Raw genomic sequence first — 24611 nt, forward strand, 5'->3', positions numbered from 1 at the left:
GACATAGGACCATCTAAATTCAAATCCCCTTATTACTTGATTTACACTAGTGTGTCTCTGGGTATGTTTTCTCCTGTCAAAAACAAGACAGTCCTTGGTAGGAGTTTTATAAAGATCAACAAAAAGGCTCATGGGTACCTAATGAATGATCACTATTGAAGTTAGATGAGCCTAATGGACCGTAGTGCTGGCTTATTAAATCAAATGCATGCCAATTAATCAGCACATTCTTTTATTAGTAGGAGGACCAAAAACATATCAGAAGTTTGATTGTTGGATTCAGGGAAAAGAAAGAAGAGAGTGAGGAAAATGGATGACCCTTGAGAAGATGGTCCTGTAACTCTAGCAGTGGTAGCCCTCTTTCCCATTCAGTAACTGAAAAGTGCACCTTGAGCTCATCTTGACTTCTTCAGCTATGTTCACTAGTGGAAAGAACATTCTGTAATTGCAACATTGTTAGCTGTGTATCTTGTCATAACTACTTCAGCTGTGGAGATTGCAATGTATTTAGAATTAACACAGTGTCAGGTTGGTAGCTCCTTAGTGACACTTACTTCAGGAGGTACTTCAGTCTCTTTGAAGACATTTACCAATTGATCACGTCTGTGCAGAAGAGTTAACAGAGCAGGTCTGAGGCTGTTGTGTTTATAAGGGTTTGCTTGTAAGATTGGCCCTTGGCTGGCTCAGCGCCTATGGCTCAAGCGGCTAAGGCGCCAGCCACATACACCTGAGCTGGCGGGTTTGAATCCAGCCCGGGCCCACCAAACAACAATGATGGCTGCAACCAAGAAATAGCCGGGCATTGTGGTGGGTGTCTGTAGTCCCAGCTACTTGGGAGGTGGAGGCAGGAGACTCGCTTGAGCCCAGGAATTGGAGGTTGCTGTGAGCTGTGATGCCACAGCACTCTACCCAGGGCGACAGCTTGAGGCTCTGTCTCAAAAAAAAAAGATTGGCCCTCGGCTGGCATCTGGAAACTTGGCAAGGACACAGTTCCCTCAATTCCTTAACTAATAAAAGGTTTACCATGCCTAGATTCTTTTTTTTTTTTTGTGGTTTTTTTGGCCGGGGCTGGGTTTGAACCCGCCACCTCCGGCATATGGGACCGGCGCCCTACTCACTGAGCCACAGGCGCCGCCCATGCCTAGATTCTTTTTACAAACAATATGATCTGTGCTGAACACCTGCTCTCCTTATGGGTATCCTTTTTTCTTTTTCTTTCTTTTCTTTCTTTTTTTGTAGAGACAGAGTCCCACTTTACTGCCCTCGGTAGAGTGCCATGACATCACAGGACTCACAGCAACCTCCAGCTCCTGGGCTTCTGCGATTCTCCTGCCTCAGCCTCCTGAGCAGCTGGGACCACAGGCGCCCGCCACAATGCCCGGCTATTTTTTTGTTGTAGTTCGGTTGGGGCTGGGTTTAAACCCGCCACCCTCGGTATATGGGGCCGGCACCCTACTCACTGAGTCTCTGTTGACCAGGCTAGAGTGCCGTGACATCAGCCTAGCTCACAGCAGCTTCAGACTCCTGGGTTGAAGCAGACCTCCTGCCTCATTCTCTCCAGTAGCTGGGACCCCAGATATCTACCATGACACCTGACTAATTTTTCTATTTTTAGTAGCAATGGGGTCTCACTCTTTCCCAGGCTGGTCTTGACCTCCTCAACTCAAGGGATCCTCCTGCCTTCACCTCTCAGAGTGCCAGGTTTACAGGTGTGAGCCACAAGGCCCAGCCCTTTGCTTTTGCCGTGCTACCTGCCTCAGTAGTGTTTGCTTACTCTAGTCGCCTACTGTAGTCTCAGGTTGTGAAACCAAGCCTGTCACTACTCAGTGGATTTTACTTTTTCTTTAATTACTTAATTTACTTTTCCATTCATAAAACATGCATTGAGCTTCCACTGCTAATTGATGTGTGTGAGGTCAGGTAGAACACCCTGATTTGGTTGCTCAGGTGAGCAGCAACCAGTCAGTCTTGCTGCCAGTTTCCCAGCTGGTCTTTATCCTTCTTTCCTTGAATAAGCCAGTGAGATCCCATCTACAGACTCCTGCAGTGTTCAAGATCCAAGACCCTGGGGAATGTATCCTATGAGCCATGTCTGAGCTTTGACCTTTTCTTGCCAGGCTGTGCCTTAGACTGGAGTCCCACCTGTGGGCCCCACCCCTTCTCTTGGAGCCTCCTCTAGGAGATACCGCCGTGAAGCCCTCTAGACCAGGTTCCACCCAGTCTTCAGCCCTCTTCTGGGACAAAGATAAGAGGAGAAAAATAGACAAGAAGAAAAAGGCTTTTCAGTGCTGGGATTTCTACATACAGTTGGCTTCTAGACTCCCCTGTTTGATTCTATCTGCCTGCTGGTCTTGTTCTACTTTCCTTCTTCTCACCTGTCTTCAGAATGTTGCTGAGCCACCTCTCTCAGCCTTCTTCCTGGCTGTGCCTAGTTTTTCTTCCTCTGTCTTCAGGAAATTGGTGACCCGTTCCTTCATCTCTTCATTTGGTCTATGTCAAACCACTGGCGCTTGGACGGTGCCTGTGGCTCAGTGAGTAGGGTGCCGGCACCATATGCCGAGGGTGGCGGGTTTGAACCCAGCCCCGGCCAAACTGCAATAAAAAAATAGCCAGGTGTTCTGGTGGGCGCTTGTAGTCCCAGCTACTTGGGAGAGGGCTGAGGCAAGAGAATTGCCTAAGCCCAAGAGCTGGAGGTGGCTGTGAGCTGTGACGCCATGGCACTCTGCCAAGGGCAACAAAGACTCTGTCTCTAAAAAAAAAAAAAAAGAACCAGTGGAGCCCCCAATCCTGGGACATCAGGAGTCCTGGGGAGAGCTGCAAAATAGACAGGGTTCCTTTGCCATTCCATTCTTCTCTCCACCCTCAGAAGGCTTTGATCAGAGTCCTTTTCACATGCTCTAAAATGTGAACCATTTAACATTTTGGGAGGCTGAAGTGGGAGGATTGCTTGAGCTCAGAAGTTTGAGACCAGCCTGAGCCAGAGCAGAGACTTTACTGAAAATAAAGAAAATTAACCAGGAGTGGTGGTGCATGCACGAGGTCCCAGATACTCTGGAAGCTGAGGCAGAAGGATCATTCGCGTCCAGGAGTTTGAGATTGCAGTGAACTATAATGACACCACTGCGCTCCAGTCTGGATAACAGAGAGAAACCCTGTCTCACAAAACTAAATTTGTTTTGTTTTGAGACAGAGTCTCACTATGTTGCTCTTGGTAGAGTGGTGGAGTGCTGTGGTGTCAACAGCTCACAGCAACCTCAAACTCTTGGGCTTAAGCGATTCTCTTGCCTCAGCCTCCCAAGGTGCCCACCACAATATCCGGCTATTTTTTTGTTGCAGTTATTGTTCTTTAGCAGGCCTGAGCGGGTTTGAACCTGCCAGTCTTGGTGCATGTGGCTGGCGCCATAACCACTGCTATGGGCACCAAGCCTAAAATTAGTTTTTAAAACACTCTTCTCTATTTTCTTCACTTAGAATGCCAAAATCCTGAGGTATCTTAGCTGTCTATGAATCTGGTGCTTAAATGGCACTGAGGCTTTAGGGACAAGCTGAACCCTCCCTGCTAGGAATATGTGCTCCAGAAGATGAGCTTGTCAACACTGGTCTACAGCTGGAGGAATGTGTGTCTAGGCACTTAGGGCAGTAGGCTTTCTGGAGTTCATGGTGATCCAGTCTGTCCTTTATAGTGATCGAGTATGAAGTAAAAAATCATAGTGTTGATGTTTTTCCAGCATTGTGAAGCTGAAAATTTCCCATCCTCTTTCTTTTTCCTTTTCCTTTGTGAGGTTATGTTAAAAAGAGCCATCCACAGAGTGAGAGGCAAGAGAATGAGGGTGGGCGGCAGGTGTTCATGTTGCCAGAACCGTTATAATTAAATCAACTCCAGAATATTTTAAGAAGACATTAGCAGAAGGAAAGTCTTTATCTGTAGTCATGCCACATTTTGGTAGGGCTGCCATAACAAAGTACTAAAAGCTGGGGTGGCTTTTATTTTCTCACCATTCTGGAGGCTGGAAGTCCAAGATCAAGGTCATAGCAGTGTGTCTTTCTTCTGAAGCTGCCTTGTCCCCATGTTGTCACACAGTCTTCCCTCAGTGCCTCCCTGCATCACTAGCTGCAGGGAGAAATGTTCTATTTCTGACTCCTTACTGCAGAGTCTCTTTTTTGGTGTCTGTGTTTGCAGTTTGAACTCTTTGGGGATATAGTTGCCTCTAAACTTTTCCACTAACAGCTGTTACCATCGTCAGTTTTAGTTGCTGAAATGTATGCATTTCATCTTCATGATTATGTATATTTTTTAAAAATTAAGAAGAAATTATTTTTAAATTTGCCTGTTCTCATGTATCTTGGCAAAAAGCGTGGTGTCTCATGAGCATAGCCAAGAGAGCCTCAATGCTATTTTATTCATGTGGTAAACTGACAGATAAATACAGGATTAAGGCGAAAATCCTCAGGTCTCATGAGCAGGTACTTGTTGAGTGCTGAGAGGCTCTGTAAGTGCTGAGGAAGTCATTCTCTCTTTTTTTTTTTTTTTTTTTTTTTTTGAGACAGAGTCTCATGTTGCCCTGGGTAGAGTGCCCATGGTGTTACAGTTCACAGCAACCTCAAACTTTTGGGCTCAAGCAAGTTTCTTGCCTCAGCCTTCCAAGTAACTGGGACTATAGGCACCCACCACAATGCCTGGCTATATTTTTTTATTTTGGTTATAGTTGTCGTCGTCGTTTGTCAGGCCCAAGCTGGATTCGTACCTGCCAGCTCTGGTGTATTGGCTGGCGCCTTAGCCACTTGAGCTACAGGCGCCAAACCCCTTTCTTCCTTTCTTTTTTTTTTTTTTTTTTTGTAGAGACAGAGTCTCACTTTATGGCCCTCGGTAGAGTGCCGTGGCCTCACACAGCTTACAGCAACCTCCAACTCCTGGGCTTAAGCGATTCTCTTGCCTCAGCCTCCCGAGTAGCTGGGACTACAGGCGCCCGCCACAGTGCCCGGCTATTTTTTGGTTGCATTTTGGCCGGGGCTGGATTTGAACCCGCCACCCTCGGTATATGGGGCCAGCGCCCTACCGACTGAGCCACAGGCGCCACCCCACTTTCTTCCTTTCTAATACAAGAATTTAAAGATACAAATTTTCTACTAAGTGATGCTTTAGAGGCATGTCAGAAATTTTGATTTTTTAAAATTATGTCCAAAATATTTTCTTTTTTTTTTTTATTGTTGGGGATTCATTGAGGGTACAATAAGCCAGGTTACACTGATTGCAATTGTTAGGTAACCAAAATATTTTCTAATTTCCCCTTATTATTTCTGCTTTGATCTAGAGGTGTTTATAATTTCCAGAAACTTTGAGATTTTACAAATTTTTTCAGTTGATTTATTTTCCCCCTAGCCCTTATGAGGTCTAATTAACTGATTCTGTTATTGATTTCTAACCTAATTCTGTTGCAGTCAGAAAACATATTCTGATGTCAGTTCTTTTAAATTAATAGAGACTTGTTTTATGACCTAGGATGGAATTTTATATTGTGGATTGTTTAGATTTAGTTATCTTCCTTTAGGCAACGTTGGGGTTTGTTCTGGGTTGTTACTTTTTTTTTTTTAGACAGAGTCTCATGCTGTTGCCCTGGGTAGAGTGCTGTGGCGTCATAGCTCACATTAATCTCCGGGGTCTCGCTTTTGCTTAGAGTGGTCTTGAACTCGTGAGCTAGGCAGTCCACCTGCCTTGGCCTCCCAGAGTGCTAGGATTACAGGTGTGAGCCACTGCGTCTGGCCTGGGTTAAGTTAATTGTTCAACTTGATTCTTCTGAGGCTAGTTTTTTTACAAAAGAGCGTTACTGAGATACAATTCACACACTACAAAATTTACCCATTTTAAATGTACAGTTCAATGTTTTTAGTATATTTACTAAGATTTGTGCATCTTTCCCTTTCCATTATTCCCAAAAGGAATTCTGCATCTCTTAGGTGTCAACTTCCAACCCTTTTAGCCTCATCCCTAGGCAGCCACTAATCTACTCTCTGTCTCCTTGGATTTGCCTATTCTGAACATGGTATATAAATAAAATCATACAATGTATGGTCCTTTGTGACTGGCTTCATAGATGAACTTTGCTGTTGTAATATGCATCATTACTTAGTTATTTTAGATACAAATTTCTTACCAGATATATGATTTGCAGATATTTTTCCCATTCCATGAGCTTTTTCATTTCATAGTGTCCTTTGAAGATAAGTCTTTAATTTAAATCATGTCCATTTTACTGATTTTTTTTTTCTTTTATTACTTGTGCTTTGGGTGTCATATCTAAGAAACCATTGCCTAATTCCAAGGTCACAGAGATTTACACCTATATTATCTGTTAGAGGTTTTGTAGCTTAGCTCTTATATTTAAGTGATTTTGTTTTGTTTTGCTTTTTGTTTTTTTTTTTTGAGACCGAGTCTCACTCTGTCGCTCCAACTAGAGCACAGTGACATCATCATAGCTCACTACAACTTCAAACTCCTGGGCTCAAGTAATCCTTCTGCCTTGGCCTCCCAAGTAGCTAGGACTACAGGTGTGTATCACTGTGTGTGGCTAATTTTTCCGTTTTTAGTAAAGATGGGGTCTCATTCTTACCTAGTCTGGTTTCAAACTCATGAGCTCAAGCAATCCTGCCATGGACTTCTGGAGTGCTAGGGATAGAGGTGTGAGCCACCAAGCCCAGTTTTATTCTTCTGCATTTGAATATCCATTTGCCTTAGCACCATTTCTTGGAAAGACTTGTCTTATTCCTGTTGAGTGGTCTTGTAACTCTTGTCAAAAATCAGTTGATCCCAAATCCGAGGGTTTATGTCTGAGCTCTCAAGTCTCTTGCTCTGCATGTCTGTCCTGAAGATGGCACACTGTCCTGTTTACTTTAGCTTTCTAGTAAATATTGTAATTGGGGAAATAGACTCTTTTTTTTTGAGACAGAGTCTCACTCTGTTTGCTCTTGAGTAGAGAGCTGTGGTATCATAGCTCATAGGAACCTCAAACTCTTGGGCTCAAGCAATTCTCTTGCCTTAGCCTCCTGAGTAGCCGGGACTACAGGCGCCTGCCACAGCGCCCAGCTATTTTTTTTTTTTTTTTTTTTTTTTTCAGGTCATGCGACTTTCTTTTATTGCAGAAGACCATTGCTGGGGGACTGCTGTAAACATGGACTTGACCCTCTCTGCAGACTTGCTAACATTCCCCAATGTATCCAGTCCCTTCACACCTGTCTAGGCACTCCAGCCAACTCCAGCCTTCTCTTCTGGGGAAGTCTTTCTCCTGGGAGCCACCTGCCTGAGCTGGGCTGGGCTGGGCTGATCTGTTTATATTCTGCCTTTGTGGCACTGTGCCACAGGGACCTAGACTGGCTTGAGGAGGTGAGGAGAAGACGACTTGGGGAGAAATAGCTGCCCCAGAGAAAAGGCTGAGGCAAGGCCATCCCCTCTGAGGGTTCGCAGAAGCAGGGTCAACTGGGATCCTTCACAAGAGCTATTTGGGGGGGACCTGGGGACAGGATTAGCTCTCTCCATGACAGCTTTTACTGCTATGCTAAGTTTCTGGAACAACTGAGAAACTGAAAGGTGGGGAAGGCTAACAAGAAGCCCCAAAGGCTTACAAGTTCCCCTGAGAATGAATGATGCTGTCCACCTGAATTCCCTGGGAGTCCATCCAGCACCTGGGAGCCTAGGCAGGGAGCAGCATCCATTTCTTCAAGCCTGGGTTGAAGCCCTTGGATGCAGGAATGGTTCATGGGTCTCTGCATTAGACTTGCCCGCCAGCCCAAATGCAGATTTGCTTCCCCCCAAGTATCTCAAAGGGGCTCCAGATACTGTACCGACTGGGGACACGGCCATCTTGGGGACTTTGTCCAGTCCTTTAGGCAGTCCTTGGAAGCCAGAAACGTTTTGTAGGACTCTGAAATGGCACAACTTCCATGAGTCCCCTGGAGTTCTTGGGGGGTGATTGATGCTCAAGGCTTATATAAGCTTTAAAGAATCTTTAAAAATACATCTATTTCCATTTCTTGAATATAAAAATAAAATAATATAATAAAATCTGCCCCAATAGCCTAATGACCAATTGCTTGGAGACCTATTCACAGTCATCACGATGCTTTTATCACAAAGAATGTTTTTTTAAATGCTCTATTGCGAAGCTAATTTTTAAACTTTGTTAGGGAAGGTCTGACAAGGTACGTTTTGTCACTTATCTAGGGTCACTTAGGTAAGAAGAGGCAAAGCTGGAAATCAGAGCCTCTTGACTCCATACAGCACCCTTGATTCTGCTATAGGGGGAGTTTAGTTCACTACTAAGATGTGGCCCTTGTGAAGGGTCTAATGAATGTTTCCAGGGCTTTTCATTCTAGCTAGGAGTAACTCAGATTCCCCTCATCTGTTTGAACTCTTGAGAACCATTCAGCTTACAGTTCCCTGGTTGTTGTTTATCCAACTTTATGGACTACCACCATATACCGATGTGTTTTGAGGAAACTCTCTTGCAGATTTCTAGGCCTTTTTTTTTTTTTAGTTGTCTCCTTTTCATAATTTTCAGTTGCTTTAGGCATTTTATATACACCCATTTCTGTCTTCTCAACATAGACCACCATGTTCTGCTTGGGATGCACATCTGTGTTTTATCGTCTGGGATATATCTTGCAAGAGACCACATTCCAGTCCTGTGCTACTTGACCAGTGTATGAAATTCGTGTGTCACATATTTCTTTCTTTTTCTTTTCTTTTCTTTTTTTCTTTCTTTCTTTTTTTTTTTTTTTTTTTGAGACAGAGCCTCAAGCTGTTGCCCTGGGTAGAGTGCTGCGGCATTACAGCTCACAGCAACCTCCAACTCCTGAGCTCAAGCAATTCTCCTGCCTCAGCCTCCTAAGTAGCTGAGACTACAGGTGCCCGCCACAACGCCCGGCTATTTTTGGTTGCAGCTGTCATTGTTGTTTGGTGGGCCCGGGCTGGATTTGAACCCGTCAGCTCAGGTGTATGAGGCTGGCGCCTTAGCCGCTTGAGCTACAGGTGCCAAGCCATCTGTTTATTTTTCTAATTGGTTTCCTGGCAGGGAGATATATCCAGATCCTGTTATTTCTTCAACTGCAGGTAGATGTTCTTGGATCACAGGATTTTATTACTACAGTAGATACTACAAAAAAAAAAAAAAATCCAGTCTAGGTGCCTGTAGCACAGTGGTTATGGTGCCAGCCACATACACTGAGGTTGGCGGGTTCAAATCTGGCCCAGGCCATCTAAAACAATGACAACTGCTACCAAAAATAGCCAGGCATTGTGTCAGGTGCCTATAATCCCAGCTACTTGGGAGGCTGAGGCAGGAGAATCACTTAAGCCCAGGAGTTGGAGGTTGCTGTGAGCTGTGACGTTACAGCACTCTACCGAAGTGACCTAGTGAGACTCTGTCTCCAAAAAAAAAAAAAAAAAAAAGTAAATAAACAAACATCTATCTGGTCATCTTTTCGTACATGATAAAATTGAGGCTTGGGGAAGATATCTTACCTATATTTATATAGTTTGGAGACATAAGTAAGATTCCATATATTTCTGTCTATAAACACATTTAGTATGTTGTCTGCATTTTACAGAAGAAAAAAAAAGGCAGAGATGTTTAGGGTCACTTACGTAGGAAGAGGCAACACTGGAAATCAGCACCTCCTGACTCCACATAGACTATTTATTGTCTCTTGGAACAGATGTACCAGGAATCAGATGCGCACACTTGGATGAGCTGTACCCTGTACATGAACAGGGCTCAGGAAATAGGGGCTTCTATGAATGTTTTCCAGCTTTTGATTCTTTAATTGTATGTAGAAGTATGTGTAATGCTCCCTGTTGGAATGCTGTAGAAAGCCATGTTAATTGTTCATAAGGACCTGCATCCATCTGCAGATGACCAAAAGAGCATCTTTAATGACACCCTGACCCAGGCTGCTGGTAGGAGCAGGTGCTGTCTACTCACATCTGTAACTCCACGTGCATCACCGTGCCTTTGCTCATCGTGATAGCTCTGAGTAAATTCAAACACGTTAACATATTCATTGATCTTTGTTTAAGGGGATAGTACATTTCAGAAGGACAGTAAAAAAATGTTTTAACAGAAAAACCTACCACTAATAGTGAAAGCTTAGTCTTTAGTTCTCAGAGAATTTTGTTTCTCCTGAAGGACTGTTCCCAGAAGTTTCAAATAACAAAAGTTATGTTCTTTGTAAAAATTGTTTGCTTATTCACCTTTTGTAATGCTATTTATTGTAGCTTTATTCTGACCTAAATACCTGACAAATACCCTCTGTTTTCTGCCCAGTCATCCAGACTTGTGGGGGCATCTTATTTTCTCCCTGATTTGGCATTTCCTTACCTTGGCAGTCAAAATTTACATACTCAAAGTTACCTTTTCTTTTCTTTTCTTTTTCTTTTTTTTTACGGTCTTCCCCCAAATTCCCAAGGATAGCTACCTTTTAATATACTGGGGTTAAAGTACAGTCAAGAGATCTTATTAAAGTCTAAATTTCTTCTTCTTTTTTTGGCTGGGGCTGGGTTTGAACCCGCCACCCTCGGTATATAGGGCCGGCACCCCACTCACTGGGCCACAGGCACCGCCCTGTTAAAGTCTAAATTACATTTGTTGCCTCCCATGGTCCATTGGCTCACTGTTCTTCTCAAAGTGACAGTAGTGCCCCACTGGATCCTTTTTGTCGGGTGGCACCTGTGGCTCAAGGAGTAGAGTGCCAGCCCCATATACCGAGGGTGGTGGGTTCAAGCCTGGCCCTGGCCAAAACTGTAAAACAAACAAAAAAAAACACAACTTGTTAGCTGAAAAATCATTTGATGTTATTTTTTATTTTCATTTTTAAAAGACTGTGGTGTTAAGCTTTATTCTCCATGAGGACTTTGACCTTTCTGTTTTGGCATCCACAGAATGGGGATTAGTAATAATATCTACTTAGTGAGTTACTGTGAGAACTAAATGAGGTAATACAGACCAGCTCCTGACATGTGATAAAGGCTCAGTAGGTGTTGGCTGTCATTATTTGGAGAAGGGACCCACCAGAACTGGTCCCCCTTATCTGACGTGTGACAACTTGTATAGGACCCTGCCTAAAAGTGGATGTTTGGTGGTTGAGTCTGTGCGACCTCGTCCAGCCCAACATCCGTGCTTCATCATGTCTCGTCAGTGGCCCTTGGGTCTGCAGTTCAGCAGCTGAACTCTTGAGTATTCTGTATTTTTTTTTTGAGACAGAGTCTCACTCTGTCACCCTGGGTAGAGTGTTGTGGCGTCACAGCTCACAGCAACCTCAAACTCTTGGGCTTAAGTGGTTCTCTTGCCTCACCCTTCCAAGTGGTGGGACTATGGGCGCCCACCACAATGCCCAGCTATTTTTTTGTTATAGTTGTCGTTGTTTGGCACACCCTGGCTGGGTTTGAACTTGCCAGCCTCGGTGTACGTGGCTGGTGCCCTAATGACTGAACTACAGGCACTGAGCCTATTCTGTATTTCTTTATAGAAATTATTCCAAGAAAAGGTCGGTGTCACTTTGCATTTTTTTGCAAATGAATGAATATATGAAATTTATTTATTTAATGCTTTTTGTTTTTATTTTTTTAGAGACAGAGTCTCGCTTTGTCACCCTCGGTAGAGTGCTGTGCCATCATAGCTCACAGCAACCTCCAGCTCTTGGGCTTAGGCAATTCTTTTGCCTCAGCCTCCCGAGTAGCTGGGACTACAGGCACCTGCCACAACACCTGGCTATTTTTTTCTTGCAATTTGGCCGGGACCGGGTTTGACCCTGCTACCCTTGGTATATGGGGCTGGCGCCCTGTTCACTGAGCCACAGGAGCCGCCCTATGAGATTTGTTTTTATCTACATAGAGCTATGAAGTATTTTCAAGGTAGGTTTGAGAGAAGATCAAGCTTTATGTACCAGGTCTCGTTTCATGTGGTGCCTCAGTGCTTTGGCCTTTCTATGCCTGTTGTAGCCACAGGGATTTTAGTCAGGGCTGGAATATCTACATCTCTTACGCCATTAAAAAGAGAAAAGCTTTTCTATTTAGATTGAGACTCTTGGGCAAGTTATATTTAAATAGGAGTTGTTTTACTGATATTAAGGTGTTGGAATTAAAGAACTTGTAGAACCAGTGTATGTAGAAAATGTCTGTTTTGCTTATTTGGCCCAGATCTGCTCTTGGTTTTATATTGCTTCTTTATTTTTGGATTACCCAGATTCTGTTTGTTGAAATATTGTATAATTTTCTATCATCTTCTGTGTTCTAAGACCATAAATGTTAAAAATAAGATTTGCATTAACAGCAAAGTTTTACTATTTTAAAATAGTCATGGGTTGCTTCATGACAGGGATGAATTCTGAGACATGAATTGTTAGGTTATTCCATCATTGCAGTGTACAGTGTCATAGAGTGCATGTGCCTGCTGTACACCTAGGCTGTGTGGGTAGCCTGCTGCCCCTGGGCCTCACACATGTAAAGCATGTCAGTGTTCTGAATGCTGTAGGCAGTTGTAACACAATGGTAAACATTTGTGTACGTAGATATATCTAAGCTTATAAAAGGCACAGAAAAATACAGTATTATTTATGGAATTGCCATCATACACAGTGTATGTTGGCTGTCCTTGACTAAAATGTCATTATACAAAGCATGGCTGTATTTTTTTCTGATTTTTGTTTTTGTTTTTTGAGATAAGGTCTTGCTCTGTCACCTGGGCTAGAGTGTAGTAGCATCATCATAGGTCACTGCAACCTCAAATGATCCTCCTGCCTCAGCCTCTCAAGTAGCTGGGACTATAATCACATACATTACTATGCCTAGCTAGTTTTTCTACTTATGGAGAGAAGGGTCTTGCTCTTGCTAAGGCTGGTCTTGAACTCCTGGCCTCAAGTGATCCCCTTGTCTCAGCCTCTCAAAGTGCTAGGATTACAGGTGTGAGCCACAGAACCTGGCCTTTTTTTCTGATTCTAAAGTTGTCAATGCTCTTTATAGAAAACATAGAAAAAAATGAAGAAGAAAATAAATATTGCCTGTAATCTGATTACTCTTTTCTTGGAAACAGAGTCTCATTCTGTTGCACTGGGTAAAGTGCTATGGCATCATTGTAGCTCACAGCAATCTCAAACACTTAGGCTTAAGAGATCCTCTTGCTTCAGCCACCTCAGTAGCTGGGACTACAGGTGCCCCTCAAAGTGCCTGGCTAGTTTTTTCTATTTGTTTTTGAGACAGAGTCTCACCCTTGATAGAGTGCCATGGCGTCACAGGTCACAGCAACCTCCAGCTCTTGGGCTTAGGCGATCCTCTTGCCTCAGCCTCCTGAGTTGCTGGGACTACAGGCGCCCACCACAATGCCCGGCTATTTTTTGTTGCAGTTTGGCCGGGGCTGGGTTTGAACCCGCCACCCTCGGTATATGGGGCCTGCGCCCTACTCACTGAGCCACAGGTGCCGCCTAGTTTTTTCTATTTTTAGTAGAGACATGGTCTCGCTTTTGCTCAGGCTGGTTTTGAACTCCTGAGCTCAAGCATTCCACCTGCCTTGGCTTCCCAGAGTGCTAGGATTACAGGTGTGAGCCACCACACCTGGCCCGCCCTCTTCTACCTCTAAGGACCTTTGTGATTACATCAGAGTATTTCAGGATAATCTTTCTTTTTCAGGGTTCTTTTTTTTTTTTGTAGAGACAGAGTCTCACTTTATGGCCCTGGGTAGAGTGCCATGGCATCACACAGCTCACAGCAACCTCCAACTCCTGGGCTTAAGCGATTCTCTTGCCTCAGCCTCCCAAGTAGCTGGGGACTACAGGCGCCCGCCACAACGCCCAGCTATTTTTTTGGTTGCAGTTCAGCTGGGGCCGGGTTTGAAACCGCCACCCTCAGTATATGGGGCCGGCGCCTTACCAGCTGAGCCACAGGTGCCGCCCTTTTTCAGGGTTCTTAATCATATCTGGAAAGTGCCTTTTGCCATAAAAGTAACAAGTTCACAGATTGAGGGAAATTAGGGTTTAGACACCTGTGAGGGGGCATTATTCTGCCTTCCAAATGTAGTTTGTAAATCTCTGAATCACTACGTAGATCTCTAAGTTATTTATTAGTTCTCTTTTTGTGTCTTCCCTTCACATTTAAATCTGTGTGCTCAGCTTTTAAAGTAATTTCCAAATGGTCACAAATGATTTTTATTTAAATGTTTTCAGTTGAGTGGGGATGGGGAAGTCTGAAGTCAGGAGCCTGGAACCCCTCTGGGCATCTGAGGTGCTAGGCAGTCCAGAGGAGACAAGGATGGGGTGACAGCTGGAGGACTTAGACATGTTAATGCTGAATGCTGAATTCTGATCTTAGGTATTGTTAGAGCTCACGTCTGTGCCCATTCTGAGTATGAGTTTCTAGAGAAGTGTGTAACACCTCCCAAAACAAAGGAACAAACAGGCAAAAAGCCAAACCCAACCCAGAACCCCTGACCTGAGAGGAGAAATTTATTCTTACACTTTATGTAAAAAAGGAAGACAAAGGAGTTAGCCTTTGGTCTCTGGGGAAAATGGCAGGAGGGGTGGTAGCAACCCCCAGTAGGAGGGTCAGGATTGAGAGGAGAATGTGCCACAGTGGTCTAGGTAGAGTTTGAGCTGGCGCTGAGAGTGGACAGCAGGGCCGACAGCCCCGTGGGAGACAGCCCTGTGGGAGCCGGCACAGCCTTTGTGCATCCTTGCATGTCCCTGGTGTAGGAGGTGGGAATGCAAAGAGAAGAAGAAATGGTTTCTGCCTTTAAGGAGTTTACTGGTTAGTATGGGGACAAGGGCACTAATAACTGTAGTAATAATAGGGAGTAGCTGGAGTTTGGGGGCCCTTCCAATATGTTAAGACAGCAGTTGTGTTTGCCTTTCATGTGATTATCTCCAAGCTAAACATTCCTTTAACCTCCCAGGTATGGAATGTTTGTAGAAGTCACGTGGGTTTGCATGTTTGTCTTTAGATATTTTCTAGGGTGGTAAAGAGGCAACTGAACTAATCTTTCCCTCACTAATACATCCATCTTCAAGTCCTGTAATCTCTTTCTCCAAGACATATCCTGAGCTGATCTGTTTCTGTCTTTGCTATTCTTGTCCTCCAAAATCCATTCTCTATGCTTCAGCCAGGGGGATTGATTCTTCTAGACCTCAAATCTAAATTCGAGTCAGTCACTAAGCCAGTGATTTTCAACCGGTGTGCGGTGTGCCATAGCAGGATCTTAGGTGTGCTGTGAAATTTTAAAATATCAGTAATTAAATTATTTTCAAAAGATGGTCAAAGCACAGTATGTATATTCTTTTTTTAACTTTTTTTTTTTAATCAACATAATTTAAGTGTGCCTTGGAAGTTGAAGTTCAAGTGCATCATGAATAAACAATGTTGAAAAACACTCCACTGAGGTCACTGAGCAGCACACCTGCTGCTCTGGCTTTCATCTGCTGTTAGACTACAAAACTGGCTCCTGACCATGGCCTGAGAGCCCTGGGGGGACCTTCCCTGCTTCAGCCTTAACCTCAGGGCCTCCAGGCTCTCTTCTGCTGTACTGCTATTGCAGCAGCTGCTGCCCGGAATATTTCTTCTAATTTGTCCTGTCTTCTTTCATCTTAATCAGATCCCACTTTAAAGAGCACCCCATCAAAGGCAGTCTTTCAGGCGCTATTTTTGGAGAAATACAATTAAAAAAAAAATCTCCCAACCCAGAAACACTCTCCACAAAGGTAGTAGAGAAGTAAAACACTTTTTTATTGAAGGAGCATTAAACCAGAACCGGAAGTGCATCGTGGGCAATTTGCTAAGAGATCGGAAAAACAGAAAGAAACATAATAGCTAAACTAATAAGCAGATGCAGCCCATTACCCACATTTTCAACATAATCAGTAGTTAGTCCTGAGTCTAAGAGGACTTGATGGCACCATTTGTCACACATAGTTGATGCCAACTTTACCTGGTAGTTGGGGTGACCATCTGTAGTAGCTAATTGGCTTTGTCCAGAGAATAAACAAACTTATCTTTATGGTGGGAGGTTGTTTTGCACCTTGGAGCTAGGCACCAGTGGAAGTTAGGCTCCTACCCTCCCACAGAAACTGGGAGATAGGGATGCTATTTTCATCTCTCTGTATACATTCCAAAGAGGTGGCTTCCGGGTCCTTGGGAATGACATTCCTGATGTGATTTAAAGCTGACAAAGGTCTTTAAAAGGACCATATATATTTGAAAGAAGAGGAAAGTACTTGGAATTACAAATTTTTAAAGAAGGAGGGAAGTGTCTTCTATTTTCAACTGGGAGAATTAAAACTTTTATTTTAAATTTGTATTTGTCATCATGCAATTACCTCTCTGATGTTTGTCTGGTTTTTCTTTCCTATTTCAGGTCTGATTCCAAAAGCCATGTGTATTTCACTCAGCTAAAAGCTGTCAGCATTAGGTTTAGTTACACATGACAGAAAAGGCACTGTCTTTAACCTGCTCCCAAAGAAACCTCTAAGGACAGAGAAAAGGTCTGAGAGCAAAAATACTTAAAATTTTAAGTGCGTATGTGTTTGGCATTTGGGAATATTGATTGGTTATCTTTTTTATACAATTATGTCCCTCTTACGTTTAAAAATGATGTTCTGCTGATGGTGGCAGGAATTGAGCCTCTGTGCTGTCCACAATCATTTCAGCAGCCAAAGATGTCCTTTTTATGATTGTTTTTTTTTTTTTTTTTTTGAGACAGAGTCTCAACCTATCACCCTGGTAGAGTGCTGTGGCGTCACAGCTCACAGCACCCTCCAACTCCTGGGCTCAAGCGATTCTCCTGCTTCCGTCTCCCAAGTAGCTGGGACTTTAGGCACCCGCCACAACGCCGGCTTTTTTTTTGGTTGCAACTGTCATCGTTGTTTGGCGGTTCCGAGCTGGATTTGAACCCGCCAGCTCCGGTGTATGTGGCTGGCACCTTAGATGCTTGAACCTCATGCGCCGAGTCCTTTTTATGATTTTTGAACTGAAGAAACAGTGACTTCCTGGTTATATGGACTCACTGGGCTTTTATGGTACTGGTTCATTTGAATCTGGCTTTCTATTTTTTTGAAGCTATGTGGGTGTTTTTTGGTCTTTGTTTTCTAGGTCCAAAAGCTGCTTTGCATGTGCCCAGTGGATTTCCATGGGATCTTCCAATTAGATGAGAGGCGGAGGGATGCGGTAATTGCACTGGGCATTTTTCTCATTGAATCTGATCTTCAGGTACGTTTTCACCAAATTTAAAAGTTTCTGCAGTGTAAAAGAGGGTACAATGAGAATTTAAATGTGTATCTGCTTATGGTTACATGAAACAGTAGAAATAATACATTTAAACCTAATCAAAGTGGCGAAGGAGGGTAAGACAGGGTGGATGCAACAGTTGGGAACAAAACCTCTTAATATACCTTCATAGGAAATTTGGCGTTTTTGAACTGTGTGACTGTATTATGTTGTAAAAAAAAAAAAAAATAAAGTGGGTTTGGTCTTTTCTTCTTTCGCCAGAAACTAAGCTAAAATGCTTTGAGAAGTAATCGTGTGCCCCTCAGAGTAGGCTGGGTTTTCAGCCTCAGGTAAAACACTGATCAGTTTCAAAGTTACAATTTATTTTCCTTCCAGAAGGATAAACTCATTTGAGGTGGTTTTAGGATATGATCATATTTTTCAAAATTGCAGTACATAAAAATTAAGTTTTAGAGTACATGCTGGTATACCTTTTATTAGAGATTTAAGAACTTGCATTGTCAGACACGGTGGTTCAGACCTGTAATCCTAGCATTTTCGGAGGTTAAGACTGGAGGATCACTCCTTGAAGTCAGGAGTTTGAGACTAGCTTGGGCAATGTAGCAAGACCCTATCTCTAAAAAAAAAAAAAAAAATAAGAAAAAATAGCTGGGTGTGATGGTGTTTACCTGTAGTCCCAGCTACTTGGGAGGCTGAGGTGGGAGAGTCACTTTAGCCCAGGAGATTTAATCTGCAGCAACCTATGATTGGGCCACTGTACTCCAGCTGGAGTGACAAAGCAAGACCCTATATCAAACAAACAAACAAAAAAAGGCAGGCCAGATGCGGTGGCTCACACCTGTAATCCCAGCACTCTGGGAGGCTGAGGCAGATGGATTGCCTAAGGTCACAGATTCAAGACCAGCCTGAGCCGGAGCGAGACCCCTGTCTCTTAAAATAGCTGGGCATTGTGGCAGGCGCCTGTAGTCCTAGCTGCTCGGGAGGTAGAGGCAAGAGAATCACTTGAGCCCAAGAGTTTGAGGTTGCTGTGAGCTGTGATGCCCCTGCACTCTACCCAGGATGACAAAGTGAAACTCTGTCTGAAAAAAAAGGAAGGAAAGAGGGCAAAGACCATGAGAGTTAGCCAGTGGAAAGAGGACAACAAAGACTGGCAGCCAGTTGAGAACTTCTATGGACTGTGAGCTTTTCTCCGGTCTCCATGGATGGGTTTGGGGGCTCTCTGAACTCTCCTCACTGAAGGAGGTTTTGAGTGTGTATATGCTTGTACTTTTTGGTGAGACCTGCACAGGGGTGCAGCTCCCAGAGGAGGCCTGAGCAAACTGGACCCTTAGCAGAAGTTGGTGCAGGTTGATAATACAGCCTCTAGACCATGTGGAAATGGGAAGGGAGTGATGCCATGTGAACGTGGTTATGCTTTGCTTTGGACTTATTCTGGGATAGAGAAGTACCAGTCACTTATCTTACTGAATGTAATTTAATTTTTTTTTAAGCACAAAGACTCTGTGGTTCCTTACCTTCTTCGACTCCTCAAAGGTCTTCCAAAAGTGTATTGGGTAGAAGAAAGCACAGCTCGGAAAGGCAGAGGTAATTTTGTATAATGTTTTCCCTGAATGCAAGGCAAGATATGTATGTTCAGTGTCTGTAAAGATCAAGTATTTATTCATACTGACACATAAATTAGGATGCTTCTAGCCTATCATTCCAGCTACTTGGGAGGCTGAGGCAGAAGGATCACTTGAGCCCAAGAGTTTGAGGTTGCTGTGAGCTGTGACGCCATAGCACTCTACTCAGAGCAGCAGAGTGAGACTGTCCCAAAAAACAAAACAAAACAGTATGCTAGCTGGCCCCTTCCCTGGCTGTGGAAGAACTAACCACCTGGAGCAGTGTAGCCTGAGCTTGCTACTATTGTCAGAGAGAGCAAGAATTAGGCACTTTTTTCATGTCTTCTTGGCTAGAATTGGGTCACCTACCCATGACCAAAACAGTCATTATTACCTAAGATTAATAGGTTCACTCCTGAGTGCAATTTCTCCAGATTTCATAGCTGCTGCTTAAAACAGGTGAGAGAGATGCTGGAGACTCAGCCAGCTCACTATAAATAATTTCATCACTTTGTTTCTATGACTGAGTTTCAGTTAAACTTTCCACCTTTGTAAATGGAATAACTTCATGTGTATTTCTTTTAGACTTGTATTTAATTAAACTTAATGAGTTATTATTAGAGGTGGGGTCTTGGCCATATTGCCCACTCTGTGTATTTTATTTTAATTTCTCTTTGGTGTCAAGTCTTTGCCTCTCCTTCCCTCCACTGCCCTCCTTTTCCTTCCCCGTTTGCCTTCTTTCTCTCCCTTTCAAAATATTTACATAGGTCCACTGTGTACCAAGCACGGTACCAAATACTTGAACTGCTAATGTTCTTGTATTCTGATCTCCCAGGGCTCCAAAGTCAGTTCAGGATTAGGATTCATGACCCATGAGATCAAAGTTTTCTTTTTTTTTTTTTTTTTTTCACAGAATCTCACTTTGTCACCCTTGGTAGAGTGCTGTGATGTCATAGCTCACAGCAACCTCAAACTCTTGGGCTCTCTTTTTTTTTTTTTTTTTTTTTAATTTGGCCGGGGCTGGGTTTGAACCTGCCACCTCCGGCATATGGGACCGGCGCCCTACCCGCTGAGCCACAGGCACCGCCCTCTTGGGCTCTCTTGCTTCAGCCTCCCAAGTAGCTGGGACTACCGGCATCCACCACAATGCCCGGCTATTTTTTGTTGTTGTTGCAGTTGTCATTGTTTAGCAGGCCTGGGGCTTTTAGCAACCTGCTTGCCTCCCTATACGTGGCCGGCACCACCACTGTGCTACGGGTGTCAAGCCGAGATCAAAGTTTCTTTATAATTTATATCTCTGGGACTCAGGCCCACCTTTGGATATAGCTGGAGGTAGGTGCATGTCTTTTTTGTTGGTAGCATGGCCTAATTTGTTAGGTGGACTCAGTCAGCTAAACACAGGTTTTGTTGGGTGGCACCTGTGGCTCAAGGAGTAGGGCGCCGGTCCCATATGCCGGAGGTGGTTGGTTCAAACCCAGCCCTGGCCAAAAACAAACAAAAAAAAAAAACATAGGTTTTGTTGCTCTCGTTAATATTACTCTTGACCTTTGGGTGACATACAATTCCTGAGAGATCCCAAATAATACCTGTGTCCTGCGATGTACAGGATTACAAATCAAATAGGTCATTGTTACTAGAAGCCAAACATCTGTGTCCACCACTGTGTTTTCTACCTTTGGGGAGAAGTATGTGAGCCAGTGTTGATGCTATTTCTTTCTTTCTTTTTTTTTTTTTAATTTCAAAACAAGATCAATTCTATATACATGGATTTATATTAGAATGAATTTCAATATTATTTGAAACATCCCATTGAAACAATAATTGTTTTCGATTATTGGACAACAATTTACTTTTTAAGAAAATTAAGGCATCTTCACTTGTGGGTTTAAACTCTAGAGCAGCGGTTCTCAACCTGTGAGAGATCAAGTATCTCACAGGTTGAGAACCGCTGCTCTAGAGAAATAGTTCCTAAAGTGTAATCCCTGGACCAGCAGCATCAAGTCACCCAAGACCTTGTCAGAAATACAGATAATCAGTCCACACATTAGAACCTCTGAACTAGAAAATATGTGTTTTAACAAGCCCTCCAGGTAATTCTGATGTACACTCAATTTTGAAAATGACCTAGAACTACATTTTAAAATTATAAGCCCAGGAGTAGAAGTGTTTTGTTTTTTTTTTAATCACCCTTGGTAGAGTGCTATGACATCACAGCTCACAGCAACCTCCAACTCCTGGGTTTAGGTGATTCTCTTGCCTCAGTCCCAGTAGCTGGGACTACAGGCGCCTGCCACAATGCCCGGCTATTTTTTTGTTGTTGTTGCAGTTTTGGCCGGGGCTGGTTTGAACCCACCACCATCAGTATATGGGGCTGGCGCCCTGCTCACTGAGCCACAGGCGCCGCCCAATAGTGGATAGTCTTACATTCTTAATTCTACATTCAGTATTCGAACTTGATTACATATGTAATTGGGATTGAACCAGACAGCAGTGCTCCCAACATCAAAGGTGTCCCAATAGCTGTGCTGTATACGTTTCGGTCTTTAAGGTACAGTACTTCCTCCTGCCCTTGAGAGTCATGCACCTCAGAACCTCCCTTTTAGGCAGCTTTGCAGTGGAAGAAGTGCAAGTTAAAAAGGTAGGGAATAGAGCAAATCTCTGGAAGCTTTTCCCATCTGACAAAAGAAAGCAAGAAAACACTTTATTCAATTTAAAGTAGTAGTTCAGACAGAATGGAACTGAGGAAAGGCAGCTCCCATGTGTACTATCTCTTACACTCTTATCAAGAGTGATTTCTTGCTTTTATTTAGACAGGGAGTAAAAAAAAAAAAAGTGGGATCAGTCATGTTGAGAGACTCTGTAATCTAAAACTATAAATTGTCTCAGGAAACGTTTAAGTGACATAAATATGTGAGTTTATTGAACCAAAACATTTACTTAAAAGAAAGGTGGGGTGGCTGGGTGTGGTGGCTCACGCTTGTAATCCCAGCACTCTGGGGAGTCAAGGCAGGTGGACTGCCTGAGCTCAGGAGTTTGAGTGAGACCAGCCTGAGCAAAAGTGAGACATAATCTTTAAAAAAACTAGCCGAGCACTGTGGTAGGTGTCTGTAGTCCCAGCTACTTGGGAGGCTGATGTAAGAGGATCAATTGAGCCCAAGAGGTTTTTTTTGACACAGTCTGACTATGTTGCCCTTGATAGAGTGCTGTGGAATCACAGCTCACAGCAACCTCCAACTCCTGTGCTTAAGCAATTCTCTTGCCTCAGCCTCCCAGTAGCTGGGACTACAGGCACCCACCACAATGCCCAGCTATTTTTTGTTGTAGTTGTCATTGTTGGGCTGGGTCCAAACCCACCAGCCTTGGTGTATATGGCTGGCTCTGTAACCACTGTGCTATGGGCGCTGAGCCGAGCCCAAGAGTTTGAGGTTGCTGTGAACTATGATGCCACGCCACTCTATCCAGGGCAACAAAGTGAGACTTGTCTCAAAAAAAAAAAAAATAAGAGGGTATTTCTCAGCAAACATACTGGGCCCATATCTGTTCTTTTGCAGCTCATCTCACTGAGACTCACCTCAGTGGCAGGCCCTGTGAGAGAAGTATACTGAATTGGGTGGCCAAGCTTCTCTTTTCTTTTCTTTTTTTTTTTTTTTTTGAGACAGAATCTCATTATGTTGTCCTCGGTAGAGTGCCTGGCATCACAGCTCGCAGCAACCTCAAACTCTTGGGCTCAAGTGATTCTCCTGCCTCAACCTCCTAGGTAGCTGGGACTACAGGTGCCTGCCACAGCACCAGGCTATTTCTTTATTGTAGTTATCATTGTTTTTTTTTGTTGTTGTTGTTGTTTTTTAGAGACAGAATCTCACTTTTTTGCCCTCGGTAGAGTGCTGTGGCATTACAGCTCACAGCAACCTCCAGCTCTTGGGCTTAGGCGATTTTCTTGCCTCAGCCTCCCGAGTAACTGGGAATACAGGCACCTGTCACAACGGCTGGCTATTTTTTTTTTGTTGTTGTTGCAGTTTGGCCAACCCACCACACTCCGTATATGGGGCTGGCGCCCTACTCACTGAGCCACAGGCGCCGCCCAGTGTAGTTGTCATTGTTGTTTGGCGGGCCCAGGCTGGATTCAAACCCCCACAGCTCTGGTGTATGTGGCTGGTGTCTTAGCCGCTGAGCTATAGGTGCAGAGCCAGGCTTCTTATTTCTGATGATATGGTTTGTATCTTCATGTCTTTCAGGTGCCCTCCCAGTTGCAGAGAGCTTCAGCTTCTGCCTGGTAACTTTGCTGTCTGATGTGGCGTATAGAGATCCTTCACTTAGGGACGAGGTAAGCATGCAGTGACTGGCTGTGCATTTCTGTTAGATGGAAGGAGTCTCAAAATGATGAAAAGTTTAAAAAATAGCTGAAGTGTGATTGGACTGTTTTTGTTGATTTATTTCATACTATTAATAGCAGAGTTAAGAAATGTTTAATATTATTTATGGTACTTTTCATCTTATAGTACTCATTGGGATCTCTCAAGTCTTACATCATTCACCTTTTCCAAAAGCCCTGTGACATTGGCAGAAAAAGACAGAGGCTCATTTTCCTTAATCTAGGTTAGGGATTGAAGTCATTAGTGGAAGAGAATTTTATGGGTAGCAGAAACTTTTACCTTTAAGTCCTCAGTCTGTTTTAGATTTCATTAACTAATTTTTTTTTTTTTTTTTTTTTTTGAGACAGAGTCTCATTTTGTCGCCCTTGGTAGAGTGCTGTGGTGTCACAGCTCACAGCAATCTCCAGCTCCTGGGCTAGGGCAGTTCTCTTGCCTCAGCCTCCCGAGTTGCTGGGACTACAGATGCCCGTCATAATTCCTGGCTATTTTTGTTGCAGTTGCCACTGCTGTTTTAGCTGGCTGGGGCTGGGTTCGAACCCGTCACCCTTGGTATGTGGGGTCAGCACCCTACCCACTGAGCCACAGGTGCTGCCCTCATTAACTAATTTTAATTAATTAATTAATTTTTTGAGATAGAGTCTCGCTATGTCACCTCGGTAGGATGCTGTAGCATCACAGCTCATAGCAACCTCAAACTCGTGGGCTTAAGTGATTCTCACACCTCAGCCTCACAGGTAGCTGGGACTACAGGCACCTGCCACAATGCCTAGCTATTTTTTTGTTGTAGTTGTCATTGTTGTTTAGTAGGCCCAGGCTGGGTTGTATGTGGCCGGTGCCCTAAACACTGGGCTATGGGCACTGAGCCCTAATTTTAATTTTATTGGAAATGCTACTAACACGTATTTCATGCTTCCTTCTTTTTTAAACAAATAATACAATTATGATTTAAAATTTTTCTTGATCAGATTAATCATTTAGAGTATCAGTTTTTAGGCCCACGCCTGTAATCCTAGCACTCTGGGAGGCTGAGGCAGGTGGATTGCCTGAGCTCACAGGTTTGAGACCAGCCTGAGCAAGAGCAAGACCCAGCCTCTAAATAATAGCCAGGTGTTGTGGTGGGTGCCTGTAGTCCCAGCTACTTGGGAGGCTGAGGCAAGAGGATTACTTGAGCCCAAGAGTTTGAGGTTGCTGTGAGCTGTGATGCCACAGTACCCTATCCAGGGCAACAGAGTGAAGTGTGTCTCAAAAAAAAAAGGCAATGCCAGTGGCTCAAAGGAGTAGGATGCCGGCCCCATATACCAGAGGTGGTAGGTTCAAACCCAGCCTTGGCCAAAAACTACAAAAAAAAAAGAACATCAGTTTTTATATGCCACTGTTCTTATG

At 43.7% G+C, this 24611-nt stretch overlaps 1 protein-coding gene across 4 annotated transcripts in view; it reads left to right on the forward strand.

The window, feature by feature from the left end:
* The window catches only part of PI4KA (phosphatidylinositol 4-kinase alpha), a 138494-nt gene that overhangs the window by 1813 nt on the left and 112070 nt on the right, over positions 1 to 24611 (forward strand). For 2 of the 4 annotated variants that reach the window (XM_053587410.1, XM_053587408.1), the window contains exons 2-4: positions 17120 to 17236; positions 18745 to 18838; positions 23091 to 23179. In XM_053587410.1, coding sequence (XP_053443385.1) covers positions 17120 to 17236; positions 18745 to 18838; positions 23091 to 23179 — 300 coding nt within the window. Of the gene's footprint in view, positions 1 to 16147; positions 16513 to 17119; positions 17237 to 18744; positions 18839 to 23090; positions 23180 to 24611 lie in introns of those variants that run through there. The other 2 variants (XM_053587407.1, XM_053587409.1) reach the window with 2 other exon arrangements.

This window comes from Nycticebus coucang, chromosome 4 (assembly GCF_027406575.1).
Source record: "Nycticebus coucang isolate mNycCou1 chromosome 4, mNycCou1.pri, whole genome shotgun sequence".
Lineage (NCBI taxonomy): Eukaryota > Metazoa > Chordata > Mammalia > Primates > Lorisidae > Nycticebus > Nycticebus coucang.